A 27,123-nucleotide genomic window follows, 5' to 3' on the forward strand; every position below is an offset into this window, starting at 1 on the left:
GGCAGTTTGAGAGTGCTCGAGGCGGCGAGCTCTCCCAAGTCTCACAACTGCCAGGAGAGTGCACAAGTCTGAAGACAAATGCCATAGGTATGACTAGCTGAAATCCGGGATATCTACCGACCAACTGGCATATCATGACGATGTAGATCTCGTGACCATTCCGGCGCAATCTTGTCTCGTTCGTATAGCAGACCGCAATTGTGGCAGAGCGTCTGTTAGTCGATGCATGTTAGTCGGGAACGTACGGAAATAAACCGGGTACTGCATTTGTCTTACCCTTGGACCTGTTGGTCCATCTCTCACAGCCCAGACGGCGGTACCCCATACTAAGCAATTCGTGCAACGCCAATTTTGTCGTTCCCTTTTAAATCTGGGTTAGCAAAATACAATATGAAGGCATGTCAGATGCTGGGAGAGATTGACGAACCATTCCGAAAGTGTTCCACCACCTCCACCATAACCTGCACCGGACCCAGTGTCGGGCGTGCCCCGACCTCCAGGCGTTCCGCCTCTAGCAAGCGGGCTGAGACTGCGGAACCGCCTCTTACGCTTGCTCCTCTCGCCCCTACCTAGGGGAGTCTCACTGTCGACATCGAAGTAGCCACTTCCTTGTCGTGAAGCTTCGGGTGTGATACCAGCAGTCGAAGAGAATCTGGCAGTCTCTCGCCTAAGACGTCTGATCTGTCGCTCACGGTCGCCCTCACGCTTCTCAATCTCCTCCTTGGAAAGTGTTTCCACCTTGGGTTCCCATTCATCACCCAGTCCCTCAGGGTCATATCGCCAACCCGCCTCGGCGCCGCTGGCCGCTTGATTGTCAATTTCGTTTCCGTAACCGCCGATACCACTGATCAGTCCACCACTTTCGCACACTTCTTTCTTCAGCTTAAGAACTGCCTCGTAGATGCCATGCGCAATGGTCCCCACCCATTCTCCACCAAGGCCTAGGTCCGCGCAAGTGACTCTTGCGAATTCCTCTGCCATACCAGGAGGATGTAGTAGTGACCATTCGAATTTGTCTGTGTACAATTTGTTCTGCAAATTGATATTCAAGTTTATCATACATCTGTATGCGTCGTCGGGGTTCAATAAACTGTCATTTATCATCGGTTCCTTGGTCACCGTCACTTGGTTGGCTCTGCTGTCGGGTGTAGCAACGTGGGATAGGGTGGGTGTAGCGGAAACGTCCCTTGATATAGCTAACGGCAAAGTAGCTTGTTTGCCTTGTAGACTTTGGAACAAGGGATGTAGTGCAACACCGGCATATTCTTCTAATTGTTGCCGTATTTGGTTGCTGATTGCCATCGTCATTGCTTGCGGATTGGGTAGGTCCATGTCGCGGACAAAACCGATCGCAAATTCTTCAGGGGTAGCGAGGGCTTCGTGGAGATTCCAAAGAAAGGTGTCCTTGATTCGGTAGGACGGTAATGGGTCCTGCTTTCTATATGCTGGTAGGGTGTTTGTGATTCCGGGATCGAGCATAGTTCGCGGCTGTGGAAAGGCCTCTAGAGGTTGGTGCGCAGGGACTTCTAAGTCAATCCGAATGGGTATAAGAGTTAGTGGGAGCTGCGCTTGTATCTGCAACTGATCGGCACATCTGAACAGAATGCGGAAAGATAGAAGTCAAGTTAGCTTTCGCAAAGAGGTATATCGCGATATATGGAGCCATAGGCTAGCCAGAGAACAAGGCTGAAGTAATGAGAACTGGACATACGCAGGTCGCAACATCCGTTTGATCATCCAGTCACGGAATATTCCTTGGACCTCCACAGGAGCATGTATCTCTTTCCCCAGTTTTTCCGCCAAAGGGACCTTATCGGAAGTTGACTCCTCTCGTCGGAGACTCCTAAGTCCCGTGGGACGCCTGGGACCTTCACTGTCCTCAAAATCATCATCATCATAACCGTCCTCTGCATAGTTGATGGCTGCAGTCCCTCGCTTCGTTCGCGGCGCCGGACCGACTTGACTCGGAGGGATGACGGGAGTGAGTAAGGCATTCCCATATAGGCGTAGACGTGGAGGGTAGGATGTGATGTAGCCTCTGAGAGGGGACATGTTGGCCATTTAGCTGGTCAAGGACATGTCCCTTTCAGACACTGCAGAAGTCGACCGGAGGACAGGTTCACCAATGTTTGGACAAGGTGAAGGGACACAGCGACTGATACTGGCAGCGGCATAAAACCACAGATGCAAAAAAGAGATCAAATATCGAAATTGAAGAAAATGCGCACTGACAAGTTATTTTGCGCGACAATCTTTGCTGGGCAAACTTGTTGGTTATCAAAGTAATGCTGAAGCTCCTCTGAGCGATGATCGCGGTTGAACTCCGCCTTTTTTGGTCGTTCGCGTTTTGCCAAAGATCCCCCCTCAACCGGCGCTAGTCCTTTTCGAGTCACACGTGATAAATGAGATTTAGCAACTATGTTTTTGGTCTGCTTCGAGCAGGAGCACTACGAAACGGATACGTCAATCTGTAGCAGCTATTATTGCGATGTTTATTTCGCGAAGATAGATTTAGCATTTGACTCCAGATATATCTCTTAGAGAAACAGGGTCTTTTGTGACCTCGCAATTCCTTGCGGCAAGGGCAGCTTGCATCAAAGAACCAACTCGTTGGATGACGTTAAGATGCCTTTCGAGTTATGACATGCATGATAAACGAAGACACCATTGCCACTTGTCTGTTAGCCGGTGCTTGGGCAGACTCGAGCTATGATGGGAACCCGCCGGCTCGGCAAGTGAACAAAACAGCGAAGAAAGCGAAAATGCCGATGAAGTTGTGGCTCTAAAATGTCCCAGAATGCGACACCGGCGTAGGAAAGAACATGTTCAATGTAAAGCTATAATCAATACATATGCTTAGGAAAGGATATTGAACCAGAAAAAGAAATCACAAACACTGGCTACCGGAGCCCAATCACGCTCTGCAACACTGTCAGTGACCATGTTGATTCGGAGATTGAACGAGAAGTCTTACCATCTCCAGTGTCCATACTCGTCGAATCCAGATTTTAACCTTGCCTTCTACCCCTTCCACATCATGCAGCTCAACACCTTCCCACCAACATCTTCGTGCTGGCTTTCGCCAGAAGAGAAGGAGTTTTTGAGCCATTCCTACCGCATTGCTGTTCTCCAAATCACTTCGAATGTCAGTTCGAAGCTTGGCTAATGCCAAGCTACAGATGACTGCCTTATTGGGTTCCGGAGCACGGTGGCCCCATCGATCATCACGATCAAACCCGCTGGAAATCATTAGCTAAGACTGAGTTCTTTCGGCTGAAAGGCGCGGAGAAATTACCCCGCAGTAAGCATCTCAATCAGGTGTTGTTCCGTTGAACCTGCTTCGTCGCTTTTTCTCAAGCCAGAGAATATCCCATCCTGCTTCAGCAAGGCTTTCGCGGCAGCGCGCTTGACTTCCGTCATCTCGGTATGGTCTATATCAGGACGAGGAGGTATCGCGTAAAAGTCTAGATCTTCGCGCAGGACAATAATGCCGGCCCGGTCCTGGAGCATATCTCTGGCAGATGCTTGCATAGAATCGGGGGCCACGTCGATATCCTGGGAGGTCGAGGGAGATGGAGAAGAGGGTATTGACTGGGCAACCGAGCGGAAAAAATCCAGCATATACTGTAAAGAAGCCGGATCGTACTGGCAATACGGCTGTAAGGTACAGGTTCGTAGTGACTATGTAGCCAGGCCCGAGACTACAAGCGTCCAGGATGGGGTGACTTACATCAACAGGGTAGATGTCGCCTTCATGAAAGGTGCCCATATGTCCATCGGGGAGAAGCCCATTCGGAAACAATGACAGAAGGACAAATTCCGGCAGAGTCAATAACTCATCGCGAGAAAGTGTAAACCGAGTACCTCTTTGAACATGTCAAGTGCCTGTGAGCCAAGAAGCTAAACGCATGTGGAAAGAGTTCAAGCATACCGGAGGTCTAGAGTAATGTGCTCATCGCCACCAATTTCTGTACATAGCACGAGTCAGTCGTGTTCCGCCAGGTGCAGGAAGCTCATGAATTCGCATACCCCCTAAAGTATTAATTGGAGGCCCTCCAGCCTGCTGTACCTGAGTGATAATACTCGACGCGCCTCCTGCTGCTGCCATCACGTATGTGAATGATTCGAGCGGGCTTGATCCTTCAGTATATGGTGGTGGAGGCTCGCCTTCTTCCACAGACTTTGTCGCGTCGTGCTTAATGTCACGGGAGAAAGAAGCTTTGAAATCCGCAACTAATGAGGTCGATGGTTCCGATTGAGGATGCTCGTCGACTGGGGAAGCAACGAGAGCTGGGGTGAGAGTGGATGAGGACGGTATGATGGTACTCTTTGTGCGATAAGAATCGGACGCTGCGAGGAAAACAATAGACGAGAATGGAGGGGGATTTGACGAAAGAAAGCTGAAAGAGGAAGCCTCCGAGCAAGGAGAGTGAGGTGGCAGAGCGATATGAAATTGGTCCCTGTCCTGGTCTATTTCCGCTATGGAGTCCGTCGTTCGACGAGGGGGCCGCGCCGTGGGAGGCGAGCCAGATGGGTTGGGTAACCGCGACAAGGTGACGAGCTCTGTGACAGAATCGAGAAGGGAGCGCCTGGCCTCTGTCCTTGTGAGATTATAATCAGCCGTCTACTGAGTAGTCGTCGGTCGCGGTGAGCCCAGCTGCGTGACGACCAGGAGGTTTCGCCGTTGAGTGTCTCGATCCGTATTATTCGGGGTAGTGGCACATAACAGTTCGGATGATGTTTGTATCACTTTATCGTTCCTAATAGGTAATATACCTCGCAGAATCAGGAACAAAGAGGCGGCAAAGATATATGAAGAGGATTTCTTTTCGAGAGAAGGTGTCTGTAGAAAAATTACTAGTTTGGTGGGGATGATGCTGAAGGAATGTGGAGAGAAGAAGTGGAAGAAGGGAGAAGGTGAGGAAAGGCGGCAGGAGAGAGCGCTTAGGGAGGAGGAGCATCTGCGGGCAGGACAGCAACAAAAGCAGCGATGACAATGAAGAGAGCGGGCCAATACTGCATGTACAGTACTCCGTACTGTGCAATTACTGCTAAGGTATGTACAATGAAAATTAACAGGTACGGATTAATACACATATACTATTAGGAAGTTTCGGACCGATTCCACACTAGCCGACTAGCTCGCTACTAAGTGAACGCCCACTTCTCCTCGTCCCTATTTCTACTCAGTTGCAATGAGTACCTTAAGTGATGCTCCTGGATGGGGATTATATGCTGTTGGGCAGTCGAGTTCTACTCAGATTTTACTCCAGTCAGGAAAACCTCGCATGCTCAGCATTAAGTGGCGGTTGGCCATTTTCCAAGGAGATTCGAATCACTATGAGCGAGAGGATGCGTTGTTCAATTTCTTGTCGCGTGACTGCTCACCGAGTATATTTATATCAATATTATATCGCTACCTCGTCTCTCATAAAGATACTTGGAGGGATAGCTGTTGATGGTGGCTCTGCTTCTCAAAGAAGGTTTACGAAAGCCCTGTAAAAGTATTCGTTTATAAGATACTAATCGATGGGGCATGTAACCATACATAGAACTAGTAAACCATGCAGTGTAGGCAGTAACAAAGATAAATTGTGATTTCAGGAAAAGGACTGTTTATCTGCTGTCAATGTTTAAACATTTCGCTCGACGTAGCTCTGGATGATACCTTCAAGCGAAGGTTCGTACTCTTTGAGTGTCACTTCATCTCCATTCAAGAGGGTGTTTGCCTGGACGAAGATCTTGCGAGGCACTTTATTCTTCAGCACCACCTCGCGAACTTCTTTACCCCACCACGCATCGACGGACGTGATTTCATCGTACAACTTCTTGCCTGATTCGAAATCCGCCGTGCTCTTGTATACATGCAGCTTCTGCAAGTACTTTTCGACGGCCGGCCGACCATGTGTCAAGATTTTCGAGCGATCCAGATGAATCTCTAAATCAGAAAGATCCGATTTGCTATACGAGAGCTTGACAAAGTCGTCACCTGCATCAAGGAATGTCCGTAGGATACTGTAGCGGGCCTGCATATGCGCCTGTCCCCATTTCTGAGTCTTGGGGTCCCAAAATTCGAGCGCAACCAGTCCGGCGCGGGCCATTGAGAGGTATCCCGCGAAGAGTACATCACCAGCCGCGCTCGTAAGGTCCACCTGGCCATCACCAAAGCCAAATAGCTTCAAAATGTCAAAGTCACAGCTAAGCACCATTGCGACGCATTCCGCACGGCATTCCTCGTAAGACGAGGAGACAGCTCCAAACACGGATCCCCACGTTTGGCCAGGTTTGTACCATGTTGTGACAGGCTTGTCAGTCACTGGGCTTACGGGAGGATTAGAAATATCAAAGTTGTACATTCCAGGAGACGTCTCTTGCAGTAACTTTCCGGTCCCATGACCGAGCAGCTCATGAATGCCAACCTGAACCTCAAACGCAGCATCGCGGTTTTCGCTGTACACCTTCAAATCTTTCTCGGATATGAATGGAATGGGCTCGTTGGGGGCCTTGGCACTCAGAACATTGCCAAGGGAAACATTCTTGAAACCAAGGGTTTGCCGAATATCGTCATAATTGGGAAGATTAATACCAGCGGGAAGGCCAGAGCATTGAAAGCTCAACACCTCAAGAGATGTGAAGTCTGGACTGAGAAATTTATCTTTCTCAAATTCTCTGCTCCATGGTAATTTGGGAATCATGGTCTCAGCACTGTCTACCAGTTTGCCGAAAGCACGAGTCCGCTCCAAATTGACCTGTACAAGTTAGGTAGTGAACTACGGGACACAGAATCAAGAAGTTCAAGCAGGGATTTGTACCAGTGCGACAAACCCCTCCCATTCTCCCCTCACCCCATGAGGATCTCTGTACGTCTCGACAAAACCTAAATTGGTCTCCAATGCTGGCTTCTGATCCTTGACCCAGATGCGCTGACTCTCTTTGAATGCCTCAATGGAGCCAGATCCAAATGACAGAGCGTAAGCATCCAGCATCCGCTTCTGGGTGTCGTTAGCAGCATTGAGAGAAGCTTGCTTGATACTGTGAGCGATTTTGGCCATCTCCTCCTGATGATCGCCGAAGACAAGACGGAGCTTGTGGCCCCTGAGCCTCCCTTCGAGGTCGAAGCTAGCGACATCGCCTAGATCTCGGTCCCGTGCTGGGGGTGAGGAGACACCGGAGGCGATGAGAAGTTCGAAATCCCCATTATCGGTCTTCTTCAATCGCGTGTTCTCCAAAGGCAATCCTTTCCGCTCCAAAAAGTCACCGACGGCTGTGATTTCTTCCTTGGTGATCGACGGCGAATCAGGATAATACGTGGTCATATGGTTTCCATCTGCGTAACCCAAGTGCATACGCGATTGAGCATCTGTTTCATAAATGCCACCTCCGGCGCTGTTGGCGCGGCTGAAGGCGGCCTTTGTCTGGGATGTGGCAGAAGCGAGAGCTTCAAAAGCCTCAAAAGGTAAGCGAGGGATGAATTTCGAGTCGCCAAAGCCCTTGTAGTTACCACAGTTGCCAAGGAACTGCGCAGCATATTCCAGGAAGTAACGAAGATGCTCATGACCGACATTAGTTCTCTGTGCAAGATCTGTCCAATCACCTTTGCAGGCCCGATGAAGTTCAATGATGAGATCGTAGATGGGTTCTGACTCTGGGGAGACCTGGCGCAGCGTAATTCGAGTTCCTTCAAAAGCGGCGCTAGACGGCGGTAGCCTATGTTAGCTTGGTTGGACTGGACTGCTCGGATAGGAATTGAGTAACAAACCGACTCATATAGTGCGCGTATTTACGCAGCTTTGCATCCTTTAGGTTCTCGAAATGTGACTTGACTTCTAAGCGGACCACCGTGGGGGGTGAGTCAGCCAGATAATGTTGCTTAACTTTGTTATCCATGTTGGCTGACGATGTCGATGATTTCGTTGACAATGGCAGTAATAATGAAGGTGAAGATGATAGTCTTGTTGCCGCTGCTGTGATTCTTGCACTGCCAATGGGAGTTTTGGAAGAGAGATTGTTGGTCAGGAAGGAGGAAGACCAGCTTTGGATGGGATGCTGAGAATTGAGGGGTAAGTGGGAGCAGGAGGGGCGGCGGTGGACCGACGGAAACCGCCTCCGGACGCTGTGAAGAGGGTGGTGGTGCATCCGCAGGAGCCTGGCGAGTGCTGTGACTTCCTATCTTATTTATCACAGCTGCTGCGTCAAGTGACCTTCCAGCAATGTACACAGTAAGCTTCTGCGATCGGATAGAGGATCTTGGCAGAAGTGGAGCTTTGGGTTTCTCATGATGTGTGAGAGAGGCCCACTTTGTTCGGTCGATGTCTTCGTACAACTACATCAATGTACTCGCTTTAGATAAACATGGTAGGAAGCTACAATACCACGGGCGATTATGCTCGACCGCCCCAGTTCTATGAGTGCAAGGTTTGCAAACAAAACTTCATATATACATACAGCAGTCTTCGGATCAGCCACCCCCATAATAACTGCTTCACGTGCAGAAAGATTCGAAGGCACACTTTTCGTTGCCACTCCATGAAGTACTTTCAATCATGGTAAGCCCGTGGTAGCTGAGTTATTGAGAGAAAGAGTGACAGTTATGCAATAGCGTAGGCCATTAAGTTCACAGCAAACTCTCATACTTGTCGAGACCCTGTTTTTGCGTCTCTGGCGGCGATATTGGACTGTTGTTGGTAAAAGAGGTGGGTGAAGTATGATCACTGAAAGGCGATCGGACGGGATTCTTCGGTCCGCTAAGGTTCGTAAAGCGACCGACCTGACTATGACCGACTGGTGGAGGAGGAATAGAGTATGCAGCATAGTTGGGAGCAGGCTGCAATCCTTGTCCAGAGGTGCCTTTATTTACCTTGAGACCGGATAGGGACCCAAAATCATTGCTAGAAGCCCTCGACTTTTGAGTACGTTGTTGGAAAGTTAATGAGATTGGTGACGTCCAAGAAGGAGCAACAGGAGAAGAAGGCTGCAGCGAAGAATATGCTGGGGTTGAGGGTGAGCTCGTTCTAGCAACAGGCTGCAAGGGAGGAAAAGAGCTCAGGTTGTAATCAGGTGTGACCGAACGCATGCTGAGACTTGACTGCGTTGGTGGCATACCTTCCTTGGGGCTAGAAACGCTAAGCGACCAGGTAGCTCCTGTCGATGAAGCACTCTGGATGGGAGCTGGCTTGCCTGCAGATTCTGCAGAGTCAGTGCTCCAGAGATTAGTACCTTGAGCATTAGGGCTCTCCAGACTTCGTCCCAGGACCAGACGCTCAAATGTGTCTCGTACATCCGCGCCAGTCTGATTCAAACCATCAGAGGTTTTTGAAGAACCCAATTCACCATTCTGAAATTTGTTGTTATCGCCAGTAGAACCAAGCTCCTGAAGTTTCTTTGTTTGTTCTCGTTCAATCCTTGAGGAAAGATCCTTTATCAGCGTCATGAAACCGCTAAACTGTCGAAGATCAAGGAGAGGTCCGAGACTAAAGCTCCAAAGAATTGGAAGAATTTCCAAGGCAAGGAACTCAGTGTCTGCGACTGTCCCGATCTGTTGGAACACATTCAGTGCTGCCATCATGACAGCTGGTTCCTTTGTTTTTATGGCCTTCAGTGATGGAACAAGTTTCTCTTGTATTGTGTATTTGTCCAAGATCGATGATTTGCTCGACTGCGAACCGCTCTTTTGAACAATACCCGTTAAATCGTCTCCCAAGGCCACTTCAGAGTGTACTGAGCCGCCACAGAGAACAGCGAATGCCTCTAAGCAACGCACTTTGATAGCAAGGCTATTTGTGCGACTGAATGTGGCAGCGATAGGCGGGAAGACCTCATGCTTAACAGTACTGAAATCTAAAACAGGTAGGATGACTGGAAGGCATTTTATAGCACCATCTACCAACGAGTGCGTCGGTGAATCAAGTCCCAAACGGATTAGGGGCAAGATATCTGTTGAAATTAGACTTGGGTTGTGCTCACAAGGATGCTTTAGAAGCAATGACGGCAACTGACCTTCCTTGAACTCCTTGCCTGAACAGTTCTTAGCCACGATGCTCATATTATCGAGAACCACCATCATCCCTGCATCCTTCTTAGAGTCACGCTCATGCTGGGCCCCTTTACCTACTGAAAATGTCTGTTTGAGCTGGGGAATTACTTTATCGGGAAATATGCGCCGAGCATTTGTGATGCGTTGTAAAATAGCAAAGATGTTGCCTAAGATTAGAGGTAGAAGTTCACGATCCTTCATCTCGTCTAACAAAGCTCCCAATACTTTTCTTTCCAGCACAGACACTGGAAATTCGGGTAGCACTCGTTGCAATCCGCGCATGAACTGTGATTTCTCCTTCGCGTTCTTTGCTGGCAGAGACTCCAGAAAACGAATCGTAGAAACCAAGATATTGTCGAAGTATTGAGACTGCTGGAATTCTCGAGCATTCAGTCGTTGAGCGGGCCTTCTGGTTATCAACCTCGGTAGTACATGAGCAAGGATATCCTTAGGAATTGTCCCCGAGGACAAAAAGTTGTTGCCTTGGGATGGAGTAGTAAACGAAGAGCTAAGAAGCTTCTTGTATGTGCTCACATTTGAATGTGTCTGTAGTGGAGATACATGGGGTGAGTTGTAGAGAGCCACAATCATCAGACCAAGTGAGAACAGGTCAGCAGCGAATGTGACATTTGCATCTAACACAAAGTCCGGAGAGGTATAGTCCATGTTCAACTGGACTGATGCCGGGAGGCGGGGGTCTTGATGGAGTACTTCGGACAAGGCAAGCGGTGGAAGCGTCGATCGTGAAGCCGACGTACTTGGAGGGCCAGCGAATCCGAGCCCAGAGATCTTCCAGTCTGACTTGGAATTGATGAAAATGGCTTCGGGGTTAAGATTTCCGTGAACAAGCCCGGCCGACTCGTGAAGGAATTCGAGACCCTTTGCCACCTGCAAGAGTCCTTTTTGTATCTCTAACTCGTCAAGATCAAAATCTCGTCGCCTTCTTGTTCCATCGGGCTCCTCTACCATGTAGCGAGTAGACCCTCCAAGACGGTGGATAGAGGTGGGCCCAGGAGAACTCTCTTGAGCATCCTTGGCCTGCAAAAGTCCAGCGAGAGAGGCAGTAACCTGTTCAGTAGCAAACATGAGCCCACCACCACGCGTTTCCTCCACAGGCTCTAGAACCTGAAGAACAGAAGGATGTCGAAGTCGTGCGAGAGTGCCTGCTTCGCGCTTCAGTCGCTCAACCACATCTTCCTGCAACTTCTTAATGGAGACACTGGAACGACTTCCCAGCCCGGTTGAGCGGGGCTCTAGAGCCTTCTTATCAAAGATGAAGATGGAAGCCGAAGTGCCTGTAGATTTTTTCTTTCCGTCGTGTATCTTCCATGGGCCTGAAATCAAGGTTGGGTGGGGGGAGACTTGATAGTTTGAGGATATATTAGAGCTCAATGATTTGAGCGCAGATGAAAACATGTTGGCTGTCCACCCTGTTACTATAGACGTTTCCGAGAACACAAAGCACAATTGATAAGTTCAATGCATCTAAGGCGAAGCTCATTCGGCGGCCTGAGATATCACGAATTTGCAATGATAACGCAGCAATAATAACGCAGCAATAGCTCGGGATTAGATGCGTATGGATAGGCACAGGAGATAAGAAGTAGCTGACTTTGAGGAAGTCGCTCCAGATGCGGATGAAGAATAAAATTGTTGTAAGAGTCGCTCAGCTTTCCCAAGGGCATTTGCCTTTTCCTTAGGTTCAAGTTCTCATATTCATGGCCAGCACATGAATAGTCGCCAATCGGGCGGCCAGCTGCCCGCCCGGCCGCCATCACGTGCACTTAGACATGTTGATCGACCGAAGCCAGACAGACAACCTTTTGCACTGACCGCCTGCCTCTATCGAGTAATGCCGGGTATCGGTGCCGCTCGAGGCCGACGTCGGAACAATGCTTTCAATGACAGTGTGATGGTCAATCTAAATGAAATTGAACTATACATAGAAATTGAATATAGCTGAAATTCGTTTAGATAGTTACACCCACGATTGTAGATTGACTCGCTTCAGATTTGCGGGTTTGTGTGTCCCTTATCCCGTCCGGGGCAAAACTATTTTGATATTCCTTTATCTGTGGATCTTCCGGAGTTGTGCCCGTGGTCCGTGGGAAAAGAGTCATCAAGTGCTTCCCTCCACCTTTTTAAGCTCCGCAACCGCCACAAAATAATCTCAGCAATTCCTGGTGACAGTGCAGTGCAGGGCCGGCTAACTCCCTCTCTACCGTGCTATCACCATAAATTCTGCGGATCAACCCATCATGTGCTCATTCCAACTCGCCCGCCGTAGGGCGCTATTGCAGAGTTTCGCCGCCCCTTGTGCTGTGCCGAATTCCACCATGAATCAGTTATGGAAGAGATGCTTCACTGCCATACCAGCTGCTGCTTCCAAGTTAGCTGGCCTTGATCCGACCAAGCTCACAGTCACTAAAACAAGCACGCCCAAAGAGTTGACAGCCGCCAAGAACCTTGTCTTTGGGAAAACTTTTACTGGTACGAACACATAGCACTGGTATCGAACTGATGACGTTCGTTCCCGATTTGAGCTAACGTTCGCTCGCCCACAGACCACATGCTTTCAATTGAATGGACAGCAGCTGATGGCTGGCATGCGCCCCAGATCGTTCCCTACCAGAATCTGAGTCTTGATCCCTCTGCATGCGTGTTTCACTATGCATTCGAGTGCTTTGAAGGTATGAAGGCATACAAAGACAACAACGGCCAGGTCCGGCTCTTCCGTCCCAATAAAAATATGGCACGCTTGAATAAATCATCATCCAGAATTGCGTTGCCCACATTCGACGGCGATGCTCTGACCAAATTGATTGGAGAACTTGTGAAGCTTGATAGTAGATTTATCCCAGAGTCAGTAGTATCTGCTTTGCAGGGTTTCGGTCGTGACTAATCCTCCTCCTCTGTAGTGCTCGAGGATACTCATTGTACCTGCGTCCCACAATGATTGGCACTCAAAAGACTCTTGGCGTCGGCCCCCCGGGTAGCGCACTTCTATTCGTGATCGCAAGCCCCGTGGGTCCTTACTATCCTACTGGCTTCAAAGCCATCTCTCTTGAGGCCACCAACTATGCAGTTCGCGCCTGGCCTGGCGGCGTTGGAGACAAGAAGTTGGGTGCCAACTACGCTCCTTGTGTGCTACCTCAACTCGAAGCTGCCTCTCGCGGTTTCCAGCAGAACTTGTGGCTTTTCGGGGAAGAAGAGTACATCACTGAAGTTGGTACGATGAATCTCTTTGTCGCGATGAAAAACAAGGAAACCGGCCAGAAAGAGCTGGTGACTGCACCGTTGGATGGAACAATTCTTGAAGGTGTCACTAGAGATTCGGTATTGGCCCTGGCAAGGGAACGACTGGTGCCAAAGGGCTGGGCAGTCGCAGAACGCAAGGTCAGGATGGCTGAGCTTGCTGAAGCAGCTCAGCAGGGAAGACTTATTGAGGTCTTTGGAGCCGGGACTGCTGCTATCGTCAGCCCTGTACGCAAGATCAGCTACAAGGGTCAGTTGGTTGACTGCGGTTTGAGAGAAAATGAAGAGGCCGGTGAAATCGCTTTGCAGATGAAGAATTGGATTGAGGGTATCCAGTATGGTGACGAGGAACACCCTTGGAGGTAAGAATATCTGCTCTGTTGCACTCCTTTTACTGTCAATTCATACTGACAACAATTGCAGCTACGTTCTATAGAGCCGGATTCGAGAGAGATAGATTTATCTGTTCTTTACCACGGCCACGTGTTGTGCATGCTTTGCTGTCTTCGATAGACGGATCTAAAACTAGTGGCTTGGTTTTAGAGGACTTATGTATGGTTAATCATTGTTCGATGAGACACAAAACATAAACACTACAAGAACAGTCTGATTTTTGTCCAACAGTGGGGTCTATCTGTCAAGAATTTTCAACCAAGATCCAGGATACGCTATCACCGGATCGTCTAGCGATGCCCGTTCTACCGCTAAATGCACGGAAAGCATAGTCTTCAGTAGGCGGAGCTGGACAAAGCTCACAAAAGACTTTAGAGTTCAGGACATCGACTACTTCCTTCGATTGGGGAGGGAGGGTTTGTTCTGGAGTACCTGTTCCCGACGTTCGAGGCCAGCATATGGTTTGTAATAGTGCCCACATGTAGTATGTAACCAATGGGGACACACGAAGATTCTACCTTTGAGATTCACAGTAGGAAGAGAGTTGGGGAAACAACGCAAAGGATGTTTTTTGACTTCGATGGGGGTTCTCGCAACTCATCCCTGAGCAAGAGGAATCATGGCGATAGCTACGCCGACTTTAGTCCTCGATGGCATGGGTAGAGCTAACATGTTCACTACCATTGGAAAGAAATATGGTCTCACAAACCCCCTTACCAATCAGATTGTACAACAACTGACTTTGAGTTTACTTGAATCCATCAGTCAATCTCCTGACTTTCATTGCATTTGTAAGATAAACCACGGGTGGCAGTATCTTGATCTGGCCTCGATCTAAGAGCCGATGAATAATCACTGTAGGCTTGTATCTAAGTGTACGGAGTACATACCTCACTGAACATAAAATCGACCTACAAAAGCTAGAGCCTACCAAGGTAGGGACCAAACTCAACTCTAAATGAATTACCCACTAAGTACACTAGCACTAATACTAGTAGAACTTCAATTCTCTCAGCCGATCATGTTTATACGAACAGACCAATAAGCAGGCTACCTACTACAAATACACCTCAACCTCTTAAGAGTTTCCAGTCAGGCAACCACGAAGTTTACCTGTGACAACTGAAGCCCGGGACCGTGCCTCAGGGGTACATACTGTCAGGTACCTTCCAGTTGGCACTTACTGTGGGCAGGGAGACATACTCTGTAATGGGTACCTTATGAAGATCCACTTTACCTCGTAATGAGGGATCGGTTTCTCTCCGGAATTATTTAGTCTTCAACTCGACTTCAGTAGATACGTACTCCGTACTCCGGACTCTATACCTATTCTAGCCATCAAATACCCAGTCAAGATCTGGTACAAGGGGCAAATAACTACCGAGTAGGCAACAACGTGCCGGCGGGATCCGTTTCGCCAGTAATTCGCCCGGGCCTGTCTTTCTCCTGCCTCACCTGACTACCGTACTGCTGGTTACTGTAACTTAACCATCGGTACAGTACTGTACTAGAATGATACCCACATTACTTGATCATGTATTTCCTCGATCGCCAAGGCTGTGCTGCATTCTGAAGAGGCCATGTCTCGAGAAGGGGAAAAGACCAGAAAATCATGTGATAAGTTGCCGGCTCATGCTTCAATGTTTGTTTCTCGTGCTTCTTCCCGGATCATTCGGATTTAACAAGGAGCCGCAATTCTTTTCGCCCGCCCGCACAACCTACCCGCAGCCCGCTTGACATCCACCGCCCGCCGCCGGCCCCTCCGGGTCCTGCCACTGGCATGGTTCCACTTCTCCATTTTCAGCTCGTCTCTGACATGGACATACCTTAGTTTGCATGAGTCGGTGTAAGATACGCCATACGATCAACTAGCTTCCATTCCGGATGCAACTTTGGGTACAGCACCTGATATATTACAACAGCCGGATCGATAGACTTATGATGGATTACCTAGTGTTTGTCTACAGTGGTTGAGATCGTGGGTCTCCTCATACCTTACGGCATCCGGGGAATTGTGCACTTTAAGGGCCCTGAGAAATAGAGAGCCCCTATGGTGATAGGTACGAAGATCACTACCAATACCACCATAGTACTAAGAGTCTAGTACGGCTCAATACGGAGTAGGGCAAACTTGCTACTTGTTCGGCTTCGCGATTGCAGTAATCTGCGCGACGATCGGGGTTCGGGTTTTGATCGACCGTCTCATGGCCGGCATCACTATCCACGATGCGCGCAGTATAGTACATGAACCAACGCTTCCTGGTTAGCGACATTGTGAAAAGTCACAGGCCAATGCATATGGAATATAAGCGTCTGAAATGTGGTGTTGTTCGGTTAATCTCCCTCCTTCCTTGTTTCTTCTCTTTCCAACTGACGATTGCTTAGAATAAAGGAACGCGATTGGTATAGCGCATTACAGTACACTGTCGAAGTCATGAACTGTACAGTAAGTACTATTTATGGTACTAACCGGATCTGGGAGTTTTATAAGGTAAGGTAGTAGTACATTCTCATGAACACAACACGATGTGATACTTGTATCACTTGGACCATCGGTATCTCGGTGAGGCCGAGATCGGTAATTGGCAAAATCTACTAATTGGGGTTGACTGTAACTCATCCATGAATCGTTAATTAGCAAATTAGTCCGATCAGGCCCGTGCCCAAAGGCGTACCAGACATCACGCTAAGAAAGTGGTACCGCTGGTCATCACCTCGAAACCCTGGCCATGGTTTTTATGATAGCTATGTCCACGAGGGCATACGGACTGTGTTGAGGCTCTAAAATCTGCATTAGTCGGCTGCGAGCTCAATCACTAACTACGCGGTAGGGTGACAATTACTGTGGGCGCTAATTTACCGCAGTGATACGCTGCCGGGCTAGAGGAAGGTCTCCTCTCTCTCAACTATCTAAAGTCTCTCCCACTGCCGGTAGCCAATTTCGGGGCTGGCCTGTGGTAGTCCATTCTTCTACAATCGTGTCTACAGAGTCCACATATTAACGAGAAACCGTTGATTGCAGGTCGTCTTCGGCACAGCAGGAGGTATATAGAGTGCTGCTCAGTCCCATGAGAGCAGTTCCCCGATCCAAGTTACCTTCACGACTCAGAATTCTAGACTGAGATTGGAAACAGCACGGAATGCCCGCTGGTGGCTGCTTTTCATGTGAGGATTCCTTCTGTTATGGTCGTGCAGTCGTGTCGGTCGTGGACTCGGGTCTGGCTGGTCCAGTAGTTAGGTATTCCATGCATGCGTGCACCAATCAGTTGCGCTAGCGGCTTTTGCAATAACCTACCGCAGTTGATGGGGCCGCTGGTCCGCGAGCATCGCCACATGGTCGAGGCGCTAAACACATTTCAAGATTACTATAATCAGGGATATCGTGGGGGCCATTTTCTACTATTCCTCGAATTGGAACTAGTAGCGGTTGAGTCGAGAGGGCGCAGGACTGGGGGGTATTGTGGTGTAGCGGCCGAAAAAGCCAACTCGTGGAAAGGGAGGCTGGCAACATGTTTGGTCGCACCTCACTTTCTTAGCTTGTGAGGCACTCGTTCAAGCATACTAAGGTATCTGCACATGCACACTCAAATATGCTAGCTAAGAGATTGATTATCCACCGTACCACTAGATCTGGTAAGCACTGGAAAACACCTAGGATAAACAACGCGGGTCTGCCCTTATGGCATGGAAAGGCTAAGATCATCGCCAGATCCCTGAAGGTCATTTGGAGATTCCACATGCAGATAGGATTTCTGAAGCACTCTGAGGTGCTACTCAATACATGATTGCGCAATTTTAAAGAAAAATGCTTACCTGCAGGTCTCTCGGTCTTGAAAGAAGGTCCGATAAGGGTGGCGCTAATTCGTGAAGCCATGGCTCTTGGACGTAGAATCTCCATACAGTAAATCATATAATTAGGTACTTAGGTGACGCCAGAGAGCTCTGGGGACGGGGGTCAGTTGGAAGTTTGTTTTCGTATTCTTCCTGGTCCTCAGGGCCCTTTAGTCTCCTGCTGGCTCCTTGGCCAAATGGTCTTCTGTCGGATGATGACTATTTTTGACCCATTATACTCGTTATACTCGTTATGAATTGTGTCGGCCGCCCGCATCTAACTATATACGACTTGGAGTATATCAGGGTCAAAAATGGTCCGAGAGAATAGAGTTTGTGTGTATACGAGTGCCTTGGAAGCAGAGTTTAAGAGATCTATGCCGAACATCAGAGTCAAGGCTACTGCAAGCCACCATCATAGCACGAAGAGTGTTAAGGTGCAGCATATCAACTCAGTTTCAGGCATTATGGTCGGCCTTCTAGAATTCCCAACAGGTTCGTTGTGGCACCTGCCAAGTGCTGTCTACCGGAACCTCTCATACTTCTTCAGGTACTTGTGCGATTTGAGGCAATTAAACCGTAAGGTAAGCCCTTGAAATGCAGGAGTTAGACTCATTCAACCACGAATTTAGCTATCTTGAGGGTCTAGTGTTTTGAATAAGTACTTATAGTGATGTTACAAGTACGAGCCTTGCCTGCAACCAATGAACGCTGCGTAGCGTGGCAGAAACCGATTTCACGAGGTCGACGGTACACGAGGCAGTATAGACTTGGCCATGCTCATACGAGAAAGCGTCACATGGCTCGATTGTGGTGCAGGAATACTGAGGTCCTTCCTTCCATTCAGCGCGGAATCCGGCTTGACGGATTCCTTCAAACCCGAAGATTCGCGGATACCAAAGTATATTTACTATAAGCACACTCCTAGGTTGCGGTGTGCACCGGGACTTGGCAGTGCTGCAAGGAAGAACGTATGGTACAAGCACATCATGCTATGTGAGTTGCTGTAGCTACTGCATCCGTTCTGACTGAAGCAACATTCCTTGGCAGTATTGAGTTAGGCCCGCAGTCCTGTTGCCAGACATTCAATGTAGTGAACTATACTCAGACCCCTCAGCCCTAAACACGGATGCAGAACTGGTAGACAGTGATCAGTCTAGCCCCAGGTTCCGCTAGTCTTATTCCAAGCCGGGAGTGACTACACAGTATGTCTATAAGTCATTGAGCCGCATATGTAGCATAGCAGGACCAACATGAGCATCTGAGGGTCTCATGGCCCGGCCCCCTAAGAAAGAAGGTGATTTCTCATCTCAGTGAACAACAAGTCACTTGAGACTGGGGAATAGATCACAACGGTGACCTGGGATTATTGGTCTCGTTGGGCTTGAGGTGATGTCGTTCGACCTTCCCCTCGTTTGCCCCTCAGGGACTTGTTCTCGGGAGGACAAGCCCAGTCAGAGAGCCGTAGGCGTTATCTGCATTTGCAAAAATCCTGTTCGGCAATGACCGGGACTCATGGGTTCTACACTTGAAGCTGGGTTTCCTTCAGAATGTGTTCGAGCAGCCTTAAGAGTGAAACCGCTATGCAATCTTCATCAGTGAGGCAGTGTGTAGCCAGGGCCAAGGCAGAGCAGGAATTTGAAGAAGAAAGTGCACATTTGTAAAAGGAATGGTGATCACGCACTCCCACTAAGGAAGAGAAACGGCAATTTTCAAGCGACTGAAGCGAAACGGGCGGTTTTTTCTTTTTGCTGTAGGACGGCAAGTCAAACTTGGGAGGGGCGGAAGTACGTATGTACATAACGAAGTGGGCTGTGCTTCGTCATTGAGGCACACCTTGGAAGATAATAATCATAAGAACTTGTAATCAAAATCCTTAACGCATGGCTTGAGTGGCACACGTTCGAGGGTGACTTGATGGTCTGTTGCGGGGCCGGAAAACACCCGCGACTCAATGGGGCCGAATTGAAGAGGCAAGGAAGCATCCCATTTCTCCAGCCCACCCCTTATCTGGACCGGTCCTTCGGAGATGGTGAGATCTTTATCCTTAGTTTCACTGCCAAGATGAAGGGGTGCAACGTGGCCGAAGTCGAGGCCGTGCACTCAAAACTCGTATTCACATGCTTTTGGCAGAGACACACACGGAGTATGCAGGTGGTCACTCGCGGGAGCAAAAACAACCCAGAGTGTGGCATTTTGTAAGCCCCTGTTTGAGTAAACAGATTACCCAGCAGGTAACTCGGCATGCTGTTCTAGAAAACAAGGTGCTTTATCGTGGCTGGGTTTGGGGCTCATCTCTCCTGAGTATCATGCATGGCGGAAAGTTACAAGTCCTACTGATTACTCTACACACTAAACACTAATCATATCACGTTTCAACTACTACATGAACCTGATACGGATCGCTTCAGGGATAAGTATTAGAGAGAAGTTGGTGCAACGGACAGAGTCAAGAGCGCTAAATCTGGGGCTTAGCTACTGAATTGTAGATATCGAACAAAGACATCATGCGCAGGGCGGTATTCAAGCTGAGCTCCTCAGTAAGCAGTGCGTCGGGAGGGTCTATGAGACGAAACCAGGAGTCATCCAACAAAACGCTCCATGTCAGCGGATTTGATTATCTACTCCGTTCTTGACTCAAACCAAATACGCAAATCTGTTGAAGTATCTCAATATCATTACTAAACTCGCCCGAACAGCAGACATCGTTGACATCTTGATGAGCATTGGGTTTAGCGAGACATCGTGCTGCGTTACCAAACCAAAGTATAAAGTTACCATTGTTACAGAGTAGGAAACGGGTTGGGAATCGACTAGTTAGTGCCAAAGTTGCGATTTCAGCCCTTCCGTGAGTAATGTTCTTACACTGTCACGTCAAGGCCACGCATACAGTAGCGAGTAGAATACATGCCAAGGCAGCAGGTCGCTATTGGGCTCTCTTCCTACCTATCACTGAAACCTTAATACTTACTTCTTATTTTGGTTCGCATACAAGCTCCCCGGCCCTGTACCGCTCTTCAGTTGCCCCAGGCCCAACCCAAACATGGGTCTCTCATCGGAACACTGCGTTATAGTATGTTCTGTGTTGTTGTACTGTACCCACTTTACATGGTATATGATAGGCAGTTGATATGTCATGTCCCCAAAGCTTCCCCACACTTGAAGGGCGCGAGTTCAAAAGATTCAAGGCTGCCTGGCGCTTGAGCGGACATCAGTACAGCATCTGAACTTCTTTTGTATCGACCACAGCCTGAGTCGGATCGTGCGCGCACCCAGATGTTTATTTGACCAATTCAGAAAATGCTCGCTAGTACAATTTGTTTCCATTTTCCTTTCCGTTTTCTTTTCTTTTGCTTTTTTTTGGCCTTTCTCCCTTTCTTTTTTTTTTCTAGCTTCTCTTTTTAAAAAAGCGAATGCCACCCAACAATCGTGGTAATGAGAGATCTGGCTTCTTGAAGAAGTGAAGATTAGAATATGTGCATACAGTATGCCCATGAAAATCCCACAAAGAGATTACGACCGCTCATTGTCAAGCTAGCCAAGCCTAAGTGATTTCTTGCAAGCGATTACAGTACGTAGGAGACAAGCAAGAAGCGAGTTGTTAACCGAGATCTACCAGGCATCGGGGTCATTCCAATTTCCTCCTCCGAAGGGGTGCTGTGGCCGATTGCACTAAGTACGGTGGAGGCCGTCTCGTGGATACTGCTGGTCCACTTCGTAAAAATCGGTATGTGCAATATGGAACCACATGGCCAAGATTGGTGGACAAACCAGAAGTTGGTATCAAGTCTACTCCGTAGCACAGCCTGATATCATGTCTGTCTAACTCTGCCCCTCCTCCCTTCACTGTGGTCGTATCGGCCATCGGGATCCGCTAAAACAGCCTCATGGTCCAGGATTGCCCCTAACCCACGCTCTAACTCACGCCGGCTATTAGTGACGCCGTCCAGCCCTGCACATCGGCGCATCCATTCGGGTAAGGTTCCTTACCAACGACACATGGTCGAGAGCCATGCATTCCCTGCAAGTGCCCACACCCTGGTCACTCTTTTTACCCCCATGTAATCATGTACTGTATTTTCATTTTTTTTCTAATCTCATTTATTTACATAATTTTTTTCCGAAATAAAAGGCACCCAAAAGAGATGGACCTAGTGTTCATACCCCCACCCTTAATCAGAAAGGGGAAAAATAGAAAATCAACAATAAGATTAATGGGCTTAGGAGCACGGACTAACGCTTTTATCGCAACGGTTCAATCGACAGTCGCTGATGGACTACTGTCATTTGGACCGGGGCTTAGCAGGCACAAGCTACAGACCTGTTTGCCAGCTGATCAACCCATGGCGTAGTTTTGTTTTAAAAACCGAATACCTCCTGCGCATTTCTCTCGCTTCCAAAAAGTAAGAGCAGTGATTCTTCCACGGCTCGTCACTACTTATATAGTTTATTCATTATCCCTCTCCCTCCTCATTCTTCACTGATAAGCAACACAATCACGTACGTTTGCGCCTGGAACTATTGGTAGCTATATACCTCTCCCTTCTCCATGCCCAACATGCATCGTTCATCAAACTACACCTATCCGCAGTCCTCCAACTCGAGAGGTTCATCGAGTCACGCTTCCAGCAGCGCTTTCAGTCCCAATGCCAATCCTAACGAGGACTGGACTAAGATCTCCGATCTTGCGGAGCGGCGTCGGATACAGAATCGCATCGCGCAAAGAAACTACCGTATGTCCCTGGCCTGGGCAAGCCGTGAAGTACCATTGACTAATAAGGATTGCTCGTCTGGTAGGTAAAAAGCTCAAACGCCGCTTGGAGGATTTGGAAAAGCGAGCAGCTACGGCCTCAACATCACCTGAAAGAACTCTCGAAAGACAGGAACCAGCGAAGGGTGTACATACAGCGAAGGCCAGTCGCAGCAAACCGAACCGCGCATCCAAATCCAGTCAGAATATCACCAACCACACGCCCAGTGAGCGAGGCTCGTCCTACGACAGTTATTCCACCTCGGATGATCGAGGGTCAATGTTTTCTCATCAGTGTACCCGTCAGCTTTCGGCGTCCCCACCCCCGGTGTTTTCCTACCCATCCTACTCACACTTGGACCCGTATGGCCATTCGAGCTACGGCCAGCCTCCGGCATACCACCCCATTGGAGGCAGCTACCATGATCTATCCTACCACAATGAATACAGTACTCAGCTGCCATCAATCCTTCCCGTTGCCTTCTCAGCCACGGGCCCGTCTAAGAAACCCCATTCTTATGCCGACGACGAGATTGTCAGTCCTTTCAGCATTAGTTATGCCTCAATGGCGGGCATCGATCTCTGTCCAACACCACAACACTTGCCGGAGACCAATATCCCTGTACATACCCCTCTCACTACACGACACATGTCTGTACTAGAGCTCCAGGGTTAACGGTGCTAATTCCGTCTCTCAGATGCCACCTTTGTCTTCAGCTCTTAGCGATGGTCACTCGTCACCGTCAACCCCAGCAGAGCCTTCTTTGGGAACAGGCCCTCTGACACCAAAGTCAGGTCCATGCTCACCTCACATGTATCCCTTTCTATGATTATACGACGACCCGAATTCCTTCTCGATTTCTGACACCTTCTCACCGTTCCTCTATTTAATGACTGCAATGATGTGTCACTGGCAACTGTGTTTTAAGCGATTGCACGATTTTTGTTTTCTGTCTATTTTGTTTCTGTTACTTCTCGGCGTCTATCGTCTGCGGTTTGTTTGGTCAATTGCCTAGAGCGGTTCGTGTTGGTTCAGTGGAGAGCCTTCCTACATTGGCTGTGCGCCAGCTACTCACATGAAGTTCGAGTAAGTAGTAAGGGATTATTACCACAGATAGAGGCATGGGTTAGCGGCGTTCTCCGACTTGTCACAATTGGACCTTTCTAGGGCGTATCTGGGAGATTGGACTACAAAGTGCAAATCATTAATGAAAAAGAACATTCCACTATACCATTGATGAGTCTCCGTTTTAGGAGAAGTCTGAAGTGAAGCGCGAATGAACAAAGAAAGCTAGGAATAGCAAGTATCGTTGAACTCAGGTAGTACAAAGTACGGAGTAGTGATCCAGAGTTTGGGCCAGAGCAGTGGAGCAGCAAGTCCATCCAGATCGAGTAATCGCGAATATTGACTCATTCCACAGTCCACACTAGTACTAGTAAGGTAAACTACCTACCTAGCTGCCTTGTGAAGTGGGTGAAGTGGGGGTGAAAGTGTTTGGCGAACATGCATAATTGGCGGGCTCGTCTGTACCCTTCCAGGTTCCATTGTTTTTTTTCAGCCCCCAGCCCAACAGTAGAGCCCGCGCTGAGCACTTTACCTGGTTAGGCAAGGTGCACCTGCCATCGGCGGCTCATCGGTCGGCCACCCCGTGCCTTCCAATTTAGGTAAATCATTGATCAGGCCGGACCACCCGGGGTCCACGGGGTTGAAGGCTTCCGTACGGAGGACCCCGTACTTGGGTTGATGAGGTCAACTTATGAGAGTAGAATAAGTAGGTAGTTGTAGCAGTAATAGTCGTAGTAGATTAGTACTGTATGTACTGTATAAAGCAACAGCAGCAGCAGTATCTAACACTCTCTGTGGGGCCGAACTCCCCGCGACATACACAGACAGTACTATCACTACTGTGTACTCTGTACAGTAGTATATTGGCCCCCACTAGTTAACTAACACCCATTTTTCAATAGATGTAAATAAGTTACCGGGGTATAACTACCTAACTCTCAACTGATCCATCCATGATCGCAAGGCCTTCCACTTTTGGGGCCAAGGTAGATGATTCACCAACCGGAATGCAACCTTCACAGGGGGTTCTTGACTTGTCCATCTCATCGCGACTCAGGCTTTCTCATCCCCTCCAAGACTCTGCGGCCGTATAGCGCCTGGGCCAGACTCCAGCCCGGGCAACCATGCCGCTCCCGGCCGATGATCCCCTCCCAAGAGAGGTCGAACGGTAAAGGCGGGATTTGGATGGGGAGCAGAAACAAATCACCCTCTACGAAGTAATTATCATTGCTCCCGCGGTTCTACCAGGAGGCTCTGCTCACGGCGCAACCACTGTGACGTATGGCTAGTGATCGCTGGTATGCTACTGCTGCGCCTCCACAGCTCCCGTCAAGATGCGGTACAATCATGTTGGACGGAGGAGTATCACCAGATTTGCGGATTACAAATCAATTCATTTGTACCCTCACGGTTGGTCATTGATTAGTTAAACCAGTTGACAATTCACATCTGACTCTCATCTAAAATTACTTGCAGATCTTGTCTCAGTCGACCTAATACAAATATGACTGATGTTTTGTCGTATCTGATGTTTTAGCCTGGCCCCCCTTCCCCCCGCCCCCCAGCCTCATTATGAGTAAATTGAGTATGAGTAGGTAATTGTACTCGGAAATAACGCATATCGCCGACTCTCGCACTCGGAGTTTACGGCAAATCGCACCTCGGATCAATCTGGAATGGAGTTCTTTCTGGACTGCGAAGGATTGCTATCTCCACGGAAGTTGCTTCAATAATAGAACCTGAAAAATGCCAGAATCGCCAATACATACTTTCAGAAACGGGGTCGACACCACGTCTACTTGGTACATAACATAGAGCCTCCTCCTGTGGATCCAGGTCGCTAGATTGCCAATCGTGATTTCTAATCATCCAGCAAGAGAAACAACCTTTAATCTGCGAGATACGAGCAATTGAGCCACCCGTGTCCCCGAGCCTCAGGTAGGACTGATTACATGTGAAAGATATAAAAATATTCCGCACCAGTTTGTGTGCACATTCTTTTATTAACCTGAATTAGAGAGTGCTGTACGACTTCATTTGCAGTTTCCGTGCAACACGCTGTGGAGATACAGCTTGCTGGCACCAACCAGAATTGTCCCTCTCCCAGCGAGTGATTAAGTGATCCCAACGTTGCAACGATCCTAGGCGCCCCGGAACTGGGTTACATGGCATTTGGACGATTCAGAGGGCAAAGATGCTTGCTTCTCTTTGATAGCGTTTCCGCCTCAACTCGGTCGGAGCTCGTATAGACAGGCAGCCATCAGGCCACGCTAATGCGAGGCTCCAAGCAGCATCAGGTGCAGAACATGCCCAGCATGAGGACATGAAAGAAAGATGATCAAAGAAAAGAAAAGAAAAGCAAAGAGAAGAGAAAACTTACAACGCGGCTCAAACTGAAGATTTGTCTTGTCTGCTGTACTGTACTTACTGTATGTACTGTACCTTGATAAGGCAAACGACGGTGAAATCCGACCAAAAGGAGGGGATCTCGGGAAATTTGAATGTACATACCTGCAAAGTCACGGACGGACCCCATCCTGTTACATCTCGCAAAGCGCATTTAAGGGATCCTGGAGCCATGGGGTTGCCGCGAATCCCATCCAAACAACAACTACACGCCCATTATCAAACCTTGCTGGTGGGGATCGAACAGCATTCCCAGTGAGGATTCAAATGAGGCTTATTTACCGGAGAAAATAATGACTCAACCGGTGCCGATTTCATCATCACTTTATTTTCCCCCCTCAAATGCCTGAAGATTACGGCTGGCCGTCTTGGAAGTTGGATGGCCCCCCACTGCATTGTTGCGTGTTTCTTAATTTGTGGACCACGTGCGAAGAGGCCCCCCCCTCGTCTCCCAGGTACCGTATGGCTTTAAGACCTCTCTGGCTGTCAGATCTGTGGCTTTTCTTGGATGATGACGCCAACCAGGCTGGTTTGCCCTTCCTGGGGTCGCACTCGATGAGTCGCTGAGAGTGGATGTATGTTAAATAAATCACTCTCTTTCAAGTTTATTCATTCCTCCCAACTTATTCCCTCATAGCGTAGGTATCAAATTTCGCAATCTTATGAGACACTAATTTTACCAGACGACTGACTATTTACCGAGCCAGCCTAGTGCGGCCGAACGGGATTCGGACTTCGCTGGAGCGCAACAACCTAAACGTACGGTGCCGGCCATGACTTTACTACCGGACGGGAAGCTCAAAGATCTATGATCCCTACAGCATCTAGTCGCTTCAGTTCCTGAACTCAAACCTCACTTCATTAGCTAGGCTGAGAGGAGACAAAGGGATGTTTGAAGGTTGAGTGCAACAGGCTCAACCACCCATGGCCTCCTGGGCCGCAACACCCAAAACAAGGCATACTCATAGCTGGTCCTACAGACTGCAAAGGATGCGAGCCGAGACCTGGAAAATCCGCCAGACCTCACCATCCTGACAGAGCTCCTTCTCAACATACTACTCAGACACACCCCTTACGCAACTACGGCGCAATGACTCAACATCATGTCTATCCGTAATGTAAACGATCTTGTGCATGTTTTATGTGTACTGTATTTGTGAACGTGAATCGGTACGCCAAAGACGACAACTTGACTCAACGACGCCTGAATGCAGGTCAACAGGAGAAACGGAACATAAGATAACATGAGACAAGATTACTAGACATGAAGATATATGAGTCTGGGGCTATGCGCATGACAGCAATCGGACAAGGTGATGTCTGCCAGCAGAGGTTCGACTCGGTTACAATGAACTTCAAACCTCGCTGGGTAGGTAGCGGTGGTGGTGA

At 48.7% G+C, this 27,123-nt stretch overlaps 6 protein-coding genes across 6 annotated transcripts; 2 read left to right on the forward strand and 4 right to left on the reverse strand.

Annotated features, from left to right (window-relative positions):
* BP01DRAFT_158794 (putative RSC complex subunit Sfh1) lies at positions 1-2,316 on the reverse strand. The gene is made up of 4 exons (XM_025570680.1): positions 1,712-2,316; positions 428-1,594; positions 277-361; positions 1-212 (listed from the first exon to the last, which is right to left on the reverse strand). The coding sequence occupies exons 1-4, from the start codon at positions 2,059-2,061 to the stop codon at positions 114-116; spliced, it is 1,701 nt and encodes a 566-aa protein (XP_025427795.1). The 5' UTR covers positions 2,062-2,316; the 3' UTR covers positions 1-113.
* Positions 2,317-2,498: 182 nt separating this feature from the next.
* BP01DRAFT_418431 (dipeptidyl peptidase 3) lies at positions 2,499-8,134 on the reverse strand. The gene is made up of 9 exons (XM_025579328.1): positions 7,760-8,134; positions 6,813-7,692; positions 5,669-6,749; positions 4,030-4,596; positions 3,932-3,968; positions 3,731-3,866; positions 3,296-3,645; positions 2,975-3,239; positions 2,499-2,921 (listed from the first exon to the last, which is right to left on the reverse strand). Exons 1-9 carry the CDS (start codon positions 7,885-7,887, stop codon positions 2,901-2,903), a joined length of 3,465 nt encoding a protein of 1,154 aa, XP_025427796.1. The 5' UTR covers positions 7,888-8,134; the 3' UTR covers positions 2,499-2,900.
* A 276-nt stretch (positions 8,135-8,410) lies between these two features.
* BP01DRAFT_348189 (putative protein kinase Scy1) lies at positions 8,411-11,728 on the reverse strand. The gene is made up of 2 exons (XM_025573719.1): positions 9,997-11,728; positions 8,411-9,933 (listed from the first exon to the last, which is right to left on the reverse strand). Exons 1-2 carry the CDS (start codon positions 11,447-11,449, stop codon positions 8,615-8,617), a joined length of 2,772 nt encoding a protein of 923 aa, XP_025427797.1. The 5' UTR covers positions 11,450-11,728; the 3' UTR covers positions 8,411-8,614.
* Positions 11,729-12,034: 306 nt separating this feature from the next.
* BP01DRAFT_326780 (branched-chain amino acid aminotransferase, cytosolic) lies at positions 12,035-14,204 on the forward strand. The gene is made up of 4 exons (XM_025572894.1): positions 12,035-12,523; positions 12,598-12,895; positions 12,952-13,650; positions 13,712-14,204. Exons 1-4 carry the CDS (start codon positions 12,292-12,294, stop codon positions 13,722-13,724), a joined length of 1,242 nt encoding a protein of 413 aa, XP_025427798.1. The 5' UTR covers positions 12,035-12,291; the 3' UTR covers positions 13,725-14,204.
* Positions 14,205-20,559: 6,355 nt separating this feature from the next.
* On the reverse strand, positions 20,560-21,041 carry BP01DRAFT_158925 (uncharacterized protein). The gene has a single exon (XM_025570681.1). The coding sequence runs from the start codon at positions 21,005-21,007 to the stop codon at positions 20,696-20,698; it is 312 nt and encodes a 103-aa protein (XP_025427799.1). The 5' UTR covers positions 21,008-21,041; the 3' UTR covers positions 20,560-20,695.
* A 916-nt stretch (positions 21,042-21,957) lies between these two features.
* On the forward strand, positions 21,958-23,395 carry BP01DRAFT_360014 (bZIP transcription factor). Its single transcript, XM_025575816.1, has 2 exons — positions 21,958-22,245; positions 22,310-23,395. Exons 1-2 carry the CDS (start codon positions 22,062-22,064, stop codon positions 22,936-22,938), a joined length of 813 nt encoding a protein of 270 aa, XP_025427800.1. The 5' UTR covers positions 21,958-22,061; the 3' UTR covers positions 22,939-23,395.
* Positions 23,396-27,123: the final 3,728 nt, after the last annotated feature.

This window comes from Aspergillus saccharolyticus (genome assembly GCF_003184585.1).
Source record: "Aspergillus saccharolyticus JOP 1030-1 unplaced genomic scaffold BP01scaffold_42, whole genome shotgun sequence".
Taxonomy (NCBI): Eukaryota; Fungi; Ascomycota; class Eurotiomycetes; order Eurotiales; family Aspergillaceae; genus Aspergillus; species Aspergillus saccharolyticus.

Coding starts and splice junctions, on each gene's coding strand:
- BP01DRAFT_158794 (XM_025570680.1), bottom strand. CDS start 2,061: ATGGCCAACATGTCCCCTCTCAGAGGCTACATCACATCCTACCCTCCA. Junction 1,595..1,711: donor AAACGGATGTTGCGACCTGC/GTATGTCCAGTT, acceptor CATTCTGTTCAG/ATGTGCCGATCAGTTGCAGA. Junction 362..427: donor GGTGGAACACTTTCGGAATG/GTTCGTCAATCT, acceptor CAGATTTAAAAG/GGAACGACAAAATTGGCGTT.
- BP01DRAFT_418431 (XM_025579328.1), bottom strand. CDS start 7,887: ATGGATAACAAAGTTAAGCAACATTATCTGGCTGACTCACCCCCCACG. Junction 7,693..7,759: donor TACGCGCACTATATGAGTCG/GTTTGTTACTCA, acceptor ACCGCCGTCTAG/CGCCGCTTTTGAAGGAACTC. Junction 3,867..3,931: donor CACATTACTCTAGACCTCCG/GTATGCTTGAAC, acceptor ACATGTTCAAAG/AGGTACTCGGTTTACACTTT.
- BP01DRAFT_348189 (XM_025573719.1), bottom strand. CDS start 11,449: ATGTTTTCATCTGCGCTCAAATCATTGAGCTCTAATATATCCTCAAAC. Junction 9,934..9,996: donor AGGCAAGGAGTTCAAGGAAG/GTCAGTTGCCGT, acceptor TAATTTCAACAG/ATATCTTGCCCCTAATCCGT.
- BP01DRAFT_326780 (XM_025572894.1), top strand. CDS start 12,292: ATGTGCTCATTCCAACTCGCCCGCCGTAGGGCGCTATTGCAGAGTTTC. Junction 12,524..12,597: donor CTTTGGGAAAACTTTTACTG/GTACGAACACAT, acceptor GCTCGCCCACAG/ACCACATGCTTTCAATTGAA. Junction 12,896..12,951: donor GATAGTAGATTTATCCCAGA/GTCAGTAGTATC, acceptor CCTCCTCTGTAG/TGCTCGAGGATACTCATTGT.
- BP01DRAFT_158925 (XM_025570681.1), bottom strand. CDS start 21,007: ATGGGCATACTGTATGCACATATTCTAATCTTCACTTCTTCAAGAAGC.
- BP01DRAFT_360014 (XM_025575816.1), top strand. CDS start 22,062: ATGCCCAACATGCATCGTTCATCAAACTACACCTATCCGCAGTCCTCC. Junction 22,246..22,309: donor CATCGCGCAAAGAAACTACC/GTATGTCCCTGG, acceptor CTCGTCTGGTAG/GTAAAAAGCTCAAACGCCGC.